The 8845-nt window shown below is 54.8% G+C and overlaps 1 protein-coding gene across 1 annotated transcript; it reads right to left on the reverse strand.

The window, feature by feature from the left end:
• Positions 1 to 2293: 2293 nt before the first annotated feature.
• Positions 2294 to 7268, reverse strand: LOC101782234 (protein SMAX1-LIKE 4). Its single transcript, XM_012847577.2, has 3 exons — positions 5356 to 7268; positions 4061 to 4334; positions 2294 to 3955 (listed from the first exon to the last, which is right to left on the reverse strand). The coding sequence occupies exons 1-3, from the start codon at positions 6837 to 6839 to the stop codon at positions 2549 to 2551; spliced, it is 3165 nt and encodes a 1054-aa protein (XP_012703031.1). The 5' UTR covers positions 6840 to 7268; the 3' UTR covers positions 2294 to 2548.
• Between the last annotated feature and the right edge of the window lie 1577 nt (positions 7269 to 8845).

Genomic DNA, 8845 nt, shown 5'->3' on the forward strand with positions numbered 1-8845 from the left:
TGTTTAGTTTTTAAAAGAAGAAGGTGCCTATTTTTGGTGTGAGATTAAACTAATTTGCTTGTCCTAAACATTATATATTTAAGGACGGACGGAGTGTATCACAAAGTTTTAACTGAAATGTTACAGATAAGGATTTCAAGTTTAGCTTATAGGTCTTGTATAAAAATGCGAACTGACTTAGTTGGTTAGGTCTCTTGTGGTATAATATGCCAACTTAAAATTCGAGTTCAAGACTCAGGGCCTGCACCACATGTGCTCGAATTTCGTGGATTCATTTCAGGACGTACGGAGTGGCGTGGCTGTCGATACCGACATGCCTGTTTTGATTGGCCTGCCTGAACCGCATCGGGTTTGTTGTTTATGCGCTCGTTAAAATGAAAATGCAAAAGAGAGGAGAAAAAAAAGGAGACAAATCACCCGCGGGCTTTTCTCTTTAATCTTTACCGTGCTTAGCAACGATCGGACACGCCGAGATCGGATGGATTGATCTTCAGTTTCAGAAGTGTCCTAAAAGGCTCAAAAGGTCAAAAAAAGGGATCGGAAGCTGTGCAGCGGATAAGTGGGACGCTTTTTCGAGTGGCATATTTGATTGGACGCTCGTCTTTGAACGAAGGGAGAAAAAAAAAAGAGAGACTATTTATGCATTCAAAAAAGTTCAACATACAGTTTCCAAATGGATCTTACAAAATCCTCCCACAGACCTGTCTTCTTTTAGTGGAACTTTAGGAGGATCGTATCGGATGTTCGAACGCTAATTAGGAGGATTAAACATGAGCTAATTATAAAACTAACTGCAGAACCCTATACTAATATGCGAGACGAATCTATTAAACCTAATTAATCCATCATTAGCAAATGATTACTGTAGCATCACATTGTCAAATCATGGACTAATTAGGTTTAATAGATTCGTCTCGCGAATTAGACTCCATCTGTGTAATTAGTTTTGTAATTAAATTATATTTAATATTTCTAATTAGTATCTAAACATCCGATGTGATATGTTCTAAAGTTTAGGACGGCGGATCCAAACATGTCCCAAATTGATGTTTTTTTTTACATCAATCGCAGGGAAAGCCTGAGGCCGGTCGCTTGGGTTGGTTACAAGAAAATTCGGAAGCCAGAGGGCGTTGCCGCGAAACTTGCCGTTCCCGCCGGCGGCGCGCCCAAGGCGCGGTCTTTTCAATCGCGCATGCGGCCAAAGCAAAGCAGGGGAGGAGAGGCAGAGTGGGGAGGAAAGCAACGCGTCCAGCCAAAAGGCAGCCATCCCCTCGACCACGGCCGGTCTCGCCGGCGACCGAGAACGAGCCAACAGCCGGAGGAGGCCTTGGCCCTCCACTCCAGCAAAAGGAAAGGCTGATGCTGGAAAGAAAAGTGTGCAGGGAAGTGGGTGTTCCTTTGTCCCTCTCGCCTTCCCTGCGCGCATCGGAACCAGCGATATTCTTCCGTCCCGTCCGTGCCGCGACGGACATTCATTCTCACGTCTTCTCTCATGTTGGAATATGACCAGTCCTCCAAATTTGTTTTTAGAAAATAGGTTGGATTTTATTTGTATAAACCAGGTTTTACATCCAACCTCTTACAAGAGCAATGCATAAAAATTGCATTGAGGTGATTCTGAGGTTCACCGATGGCGTTGGTCGTCTCAGCTCGCAGTTGCTGCCGCTCTCCACCAAATACCTTGGTTGAAATGTTGCGCGCCGACGAAGGTCAATATACCAAAATTTCGTCGAAATGAAGGGCCTCATGCAAAAATAGCGGATTGCGGATTGGAACCGAACCCATAGCAACGGAAGAAAATAAACCCGCCAAGATGGCACAAAGGTATATCGGGACTCACCTGTTCCTCAATCGCTGGTGACAAAAGAAAGAAAGAATACTCATGTAGTAGATCCGTCATGGAAAGATAAAAAGGAGCTAAAAACTTACTAGTACATACAATATACTTATCAGAATCGATTCCCCTCACCTCCAACGCTAGAATGGCCGCCTGCCAACAAGGTTGGTCACCCCTTTCGCGCTGAAGTACAGAGCATGGATAACCAGTTCTCCATTAACCTATACTATTTTTTTGTTTTACAAATGTTACAAGATACGCTGATTTTATTGAAAAGAACAAGTAAACCCTCTTTTTTTAACAAGTAAGATAGCTGTGAATTGTATGGAAAAGAACAAGCAAACCCAAGGCAACGATTGTGCGTCGGGGCAGCCGTGGGATTGTGACGGTTCATATTCTAGTCTACCCATTTCCACCGTACGCCATCTTTGATGCAGAGGACCAAAGTGCTAGAGATATTTCCAGGATCATTCTCCAATGTGATTTTCATCTCCATTCCAAACCCTCCAAACCTAGTACATGAACAAAGCTAAACTAGTGCATTATCACTACTAAAGTAGGACATTTGATCCATATAACCCCTACCCCACCCCCCAAATTCTCCATTTCTAGACCCCAAACCCTTCCCTTTTACATACATACAAACTACACCCTTCTCCTTTTCCTCTCCAAAAGGGCAGCAAAAAGAAGATTTGGACACCTCAGCTCAGCTCAGTCCACGTGGACCCTACTTGGAAGGACAGAGCCCATGAACCCCTCTGTCTCCCGGGCCCCACCAACGGGCCCCAGCCCCAGCACCACCACCTCCTTCCCTTTCCCGCCATTTCTGACCGTTGCCGCCGCCGGTCCCAGCACCTCCGCCGTCCACCTCTCGAGCACCTCCTCAAGGAACTCCCCGGACGCCGCCGCGAGCGCCTGCACCGCCGCCTCGTCCACGCGCGACCTTCCCTGGCCGGTGATGGCCCCGGCGAGCCTTGCGCGGATGGCGGCTAAGGCGTCGTGGCCGCCCTCTTCGTCGAGGGTGACGACGCGCGCCGCGATGGACTCCAGGAGGCCGTGCGGGTGCCCGTGCTCGCTGGAATCGCCTGAGTCGCCTTCGTGGGTGATGTCGCTGGGGACGGCCTCCTCGTCGTCGTCACTGCCGTCGTCGTCTTCTTCGTCGGTGTCCTCCTCGGCGCAGAGGTTGAGGTTGAGGTCGAGGGCGTCGTGGCGTGCCCGCTTGCATTCGCCCTGCGGGGACGACACCGTCTTCCTCTTGAGAGCGCCGCCGGGCGGCGCCTCGTCCTCGGACCACAGACGCAGGCCGATCACACTGCCGGCGGCGCCGGTGAACTTGGACGTCGTCAGGATCACGACGGAGCTGGAGAGGTCGAGTTCTCGGCCGGACTGGTGATCCTTGAGACGACCCCTCTCCGACGCCGCGACGAGGCAGTCCACGACGTCGCACGGCGCGTTCTCCACGTCGTCGACGACGACCACGAACGCCTGGCCGCCGATCTCGGACGCCCTGGAGACGACGTCGGAGCACAGCTCCTCCGCGCAGCTGAACCTGCTCGGATCGGCCAAGACCACGCGGTCCGATGACCCGCAGCGCGCCTCGGCGATCACCGCGGCCGCGCGCCGCGCCGCGGCGTGGTCGCTCCCCTTCACGTACAGCCACACGGGGCCCCGGCCGGCGAGTGCCGTCTCGACGATCTCCGCGACGACGGAGACGGGCTGCCACGGGATGTTCCTGCGCAGCCTCCGCTCCAGCTCGCGAACCGCAGCGGAGCCGTCGCCGCTTCCCGGGGCGCGGCCGCCGGACGTCGCCGAGTCCGAGAGCGGGTGGCTGCCGAGAGCGAGCGCGGTCCCCGCGCCCTGGCACCCCGGCGCCATCACCGGAGTCAGGCCCCAGCGAGGCAGCGGTGACGGCGGCCACTGGCTCGTCCTGCTCTTGCCGAGCTCCATCAGGCCATCCAAGCCCAGGAACCCCGCGACGGTGGGCTTGCTCTGGCTGCCCGGTAGCAAGCAAGAGCCAGACCACCATGGGCACGGAGCCGAGCACGGATCAACAGCGCAGAGGTGAAGCTTCCTGCACAGCCGGCTCCATTTCCTCTTCAGCTCCATCAGATACTTCTCCTGAATCACCACAAAAATATCAATTAAGCAATAATAATCTTGTTAAGAACGGTGGATCATGGAACAGCATTGGCATGTTATCAGAAACTGATATGTTTCTGTTACCTTGTGATGAGGTGTTTGATCGACCGGTGGCCTGTCCGGCACGAGCCAGGCGGGGAGGCTGCCACGTGGGCCCTCCGCGCCAGCCTCCGCCTTCACGAGCGACGCCTCCCTCTCGTAGTTCTTGCTGCACTCGGTGCAGAGCAGGAGGTGCGTCTCGTCCTGGTCATCTCCGGCCGCCGCGAACCCCGTCGTCTCCCCGGCGGCCATCACGAACGGACTCTGCCCAAGCTGATGCGCTGTCGCCATGGCCGGCGGCACCGGCGCTGCACTGGCACTGGACAGGGGGACAAACAAAGCCATGTTAGGCCGTGACAAAGCTTCTACTATATGACAGTAGTACCTCTCAGACAGTGAGCAATCACGTATCATACTCCCTTCGTTCTAAATTTTCAGAAAGACCTACAACTCGAAACGGAGGAGGTGGTAGCATTGAATCTTTTTTCCGTTTTGTTTCAATGATTCACAGTAACTTTCTGCAAATTTACTTGTGATCCAGCCGGTGTCAGGGCAAGGGAATGATAGCAATATAATTGAATCTGGACAGATACATTCTACTAGTACTATTTTATCAGAGATTTTACCCAACACGGGCAAGCAAGCAACACCGCAACACACAAAATGTGAATGCAGTGGCTTGAATGAGCTTGTGAAAGGTAGCATCATTGCAAGGAAAAGGGACGGGACGCAGCAGACGAGCAGCGCCGGATCAGTCTGACGCGTCCACCCGCTGCACGCTGGCTACACTGGCGTACCAAAAGAGCCATGGGGCTCAGGAGGACGCCAGGCACTGTCGCTGCATCAGATGAAGCCCTTTTCCCGTCAGGCAGAAGCTGATCGGTTCAGGTCGATGGAATCTCTGCACTGTGCAGCAACAGCAGAAGAAAAAAAAAATTCTTTCACAGGGCTACCATCCCATTCCCCAACAACATCCATTTCTTCTTCCTCTGATCCCTCTCTGCAAGATTCCACTACCTTGAGTTCACATGACAACCTAGCTCATTAATGGCTAACCAGTGTTGCAGATAGGGAGGTTCTTGCAAAAGATGCGCCACGGTCTAACCCGCTTTGCCAGCTTGTCCTTTTGCTTGTTCTAGACAGCAAGGCATCAATGGAGGACCAGACCAGGAATGCTGAATGCAACAGTGGCGAGCATGCGCTGCGCAGGGCAGCAAGGGAGCAAAAGGCAACACGAACGAACGAACACGAGCACAGACAGAAACATGGTGGCAGGAGGAGGAGAGCATAGTACTGTAGGAAAAGCAGGTATCTTGGTTTGCAGTTTGCTAGCTGCTCACCTTGGGAGGGAGGAAGAGGACGACGGCGTCGAGGGGTGGAGGCTGTTGAGCGCCAGGCCGGTGCCGCTGCCGGTGGGGACCACCACGGCCTGCAGCGCCCAGGCGGCGGACTCCGTCGGCGGCCGCCGGCGCCGCTGCTGCCACCGCATGTACGTCTGGTAGCTGGCGGTGGCGACGAGCCATGAGCGACCGCGGGAGGCACGGAGGTCGTCGAGGAGGCGCCCGAGCTCCGCGACCATGTGCTCCACGGGGCTGTAGGACGAGGCCGTCGCGTGCTCGCTCGGGTTCGGCTCCTCGTCGAGCGCCCACCGCAGGTCGCCGACGTAGACCACGAGCCCGCCGCCGCGCTGGGGCTGGACGGCGTCCACGCTGCGCCGGAGCTCGGCGGCGCGGGCGTCCACGTCGGCGCGGCTCATGAGGCGGACGTGCACGTACGACAGCTGCAGCTTGAGGAGGTGCGCGCCGGCGAGCTCCGCGGGGACGTCGCCGCGCTCCAGGCGCCGCAGCAGCTCACCGGCCACGGCCTCCGCCATGGACACCGAGTCGCCGACCACCACGGGGTTGCCGCCGCCGCGCCGCCCCTGCCTCCGGACCATCACCTCCAGGACCGCGCGGACGTCGTCGCTGCACGCGTCGGGGCCAGGCGCGGCGGCCAAGAACTGCGACGGCCAAAGCGCGAAGCGGCCGCCGTTACCTCTACCGCCGCCGCCCGCGGCGATGCTGGGGTCGAGGAAGAAGTGCGGAGGGATGGGCGGCGGCGGCGGCGGAGGGGACGAGGACGACGACGAGGGCGGCGGCATGAGCGCGCTCTCCTCCTCGAGGTTGCTCTTGACGGTGGCGCTGGAGAAGCCGGCCTCCCGCATGACGCGGCTGACGCTGGGGTCGTCGAGAATGGAGATTACCAGCTGGTCCAGCTCCACCTTGATGGCGAGCAGCGGCTGCGGCTGCTGCTGCTGCGCGGTCACCGGCGGCGGTGGGGGTGGCGGCTGCTGGAGCTCGACGCAGCCGCGGCGCTGGTTGGCCTGCGCGCGCTTGAGCGCGGCGACGAGCGCGTTGGAGAGCGTGGGGCTGGGCTGGATCAGCGGCGACGCGAAGTGCGCTGCGGGTGGCGAGTGCGGGCCGGAGGTGGGCAGCCGGTTGAGTGCGACATTGAAGCAGAGCTCGAGCGCGCGGCACTGCAGCGGGTGGTGGTGCTGCTGCGCCGGGGACGACGCCGCCGCCCCGGGCGACGGGTGCGAGCGCAGGCAGGCGCGCTTGAGCAGCCCGTACGGCGCCGCCGGCGAGGAGGAGGCGGAGGAGAAGGCCGCGGCGAGCGGCTGCGCGCACGAGGCGGCGGCGGCGGGGCCCGTCAGCAGGGCGAACGCGACGTGGAGCGGCGTGACCTGCGCATGCCCTCGCCGGCGTGCGAGCGCGAGCGCGAGCTTGAGCACCGCGGCCGCCTCGGCGGTGAGCGACTGGTGGATGGTGTATGCCCCCGCCCGCATCCCTCACCGTCACACCGCCACCCCTCCCCCCCTACCCGTGTGTGCGTGGGTGTCTCACGCTCTTGCTGCTTCTTCTCCCTAGCGACAATGCCGATGCAAGAAGACGGCGGCTCCTTTCTCGCTCGAGCGTTGGGAGGCAGCGCGGCAATGGTGACTGGTGTGTGAGCGAGCTGAGCTGAGCTCTTCTTCCCTCTCTATATGAGACCAGAAGATGAGATGGCTCTGCTTGGTAATGGCAATGGGGTTTGTGGTTTGTCTGACTGTGTGTACGTGGCTAGGCTTAGCTAGTGCTGCTGCCTCCTTTTATGGCTGCTTTTCTTTACCTTTATAGAGTACTCTCACTGCTCGCTTGAGCCTCTGTCATCCCATGCATCTCTCTATCTCTCACACACCTTCTCATGGAGATCGATGGAGATGGAGTAGGATGTGTTCGAAGTGGAGAGAGGTAGAGAGAGAGAGGGGCTAGTTTGTCTCTTTATGGAGGGTGGCGGATGCCGCTGCCTTTGCATAGCGGCGTCAGGCTTTGCTCCCTGCTTTCTCTCTCACGCGTAGTGTGTGCGCCAATGCCATGCAAGCGTCCTTTTCTTTTTGCTTAAGCAGGCGCAGGCAGACTCTGTTTTTCAGGGCAGCAGGCAGGGATCGATCGAGCTTCCCCTTTCACACACATACAGCTGCCCATCCATGCAAAAGTGTTCCCTCCCTTCATTTTGTTTCTTATCAATACTACCAGGGAACAGCATGCAGTGATAGAGCCTTTGCAGAATTTTACTGGACTTTACTTTCAAAAAAGAATTTTACTGGACTTTACTTTCAAAAAAGAATTTTACTGGACTTTCATGAACTCACTTAGAGATTAGGGAAAAGAAAATAAAATTTCACCTTCATATATAGAATGGCAACATCACGGGAAGGAAAAAAAAGAGGGAGGAAGGTGACGAAAGAAAATAGTCAACTTTTTTTTTTTTTATTCCATGAGGTTGAGTTCTACACTTTGATTGGTTCTTAAAAGATAAGAGAGGTCAAGATTGTTTAGTGTGGTCAAGTTTTGCATTGTATGGAACATGCTACACCTAGGGTTATCATTAGGATCAGATCAGACATTGAACCATTGAGTCTCAAGTTTGCGGTTCGCTAAGCTCAACATGTATACAAAATGTCGACTGATTCGCAGGCGTGGCCGAATTAGAGTCATTTGTTCCAATGTTCAACATGGCTCAAATATAACCAATTCTATGTCCAAACCGCAAACACATTCATGGTTTGGTGTGAGAATCCTGTCCTCCAAAGGCGGTTGGGGATTTGAACCCTTATTCGACAAGGTTCTTTGTTTTTCGCCTATTTTCTCCTACTTCCCCATTTGCTCATGGTTCATCTGATTCGTTATAGATTTATAGTCCGATTTTATACCGGCTTCTCCCTAAAAATAGGCGGTTCTACCGCATTTTCCAAGTTTGAATACATGGCATGGTTAAAATTAGCTGTCCAACCGCTTTTTCAGGTTCAAATGCATGATATGGTTAAAAGGGTGGTGGTGTGCGCGCATGAGGAGTGGGAAATGGCGTGACAAACACTTGGATAGAATATAGCAATTATCAACATCACCCATCTGGCAATACACATAAGGAGCACAATCCATAGGTTGATCAGTACTTCACTACTTAAGAAACTGTTAAAGGAGACATTTTTATAGGAGATGCGAAATTAAGCCGCATCTCCGATGATCTGTAGGAGACATAGCTTCTTAACCTGCATCTCCTATGAGGGAGGATGATCCGCGTCTCCTTTGCACCTAATTGGAGACACGGATTAATAAAAACGCATCTCCAATACAAGAGAAGATATAGAAGACGCGTGTAGACCAAACGCGTCTCCTATAACCTATACCTTGGACCCGAATTTTTTTTTTATCAAACTTGATTTTACGTCCGCCCCCATCCCCCTACCCCGGGCCCGGCATCCATTGCTTCCCGTTCTCTCTCTGGTCTCCAACGCCGCCGCACCTTGAC

The sequence above is a fragment of the Setaria italica genome, chromosome VII, assembly GCF_000263155.2.
Source record: "Setaria italica strain Yugu1 chromosome VII, Setaria_italica_v2.0, whole genome shotgun sequence".
NCBI classification, from domain to species: domain Eukaryota; kingdom Viridiplantae; phylum Streptophyta; class Magnoliopsida; order Poales; family Poaceae; genus Setaria; species Setaria italica.

What these genes read in the sequence shown, in the direction of transcription:
- LOC101782234 (XM_012847577.2), bottom strand. Translation starts at nt 6,839, where the DNA reads ATGCGGGCGGGGGCATACACCATCCACCAGTCGCTCACCGCCGAGGCG. An exon ending in TCCTCTTCCTCCCTCCCAAG is followed by an intron (nt 4,335 to 5,355) that starts GTGAGCAGCTAG and finishes CCCCCTGTCCAG; the next exon opens with TGCCAGTGCAGCGCCGGTGC. An exon ending in ATCAAACACCTCATCACAAG is followed by an intron (nt 3,956 to 4,060) that starts GTAACAGAAACA and finishes GTGGTGATTCAG; the next exon opens with GAGAAGTATCTGATGGAGCT.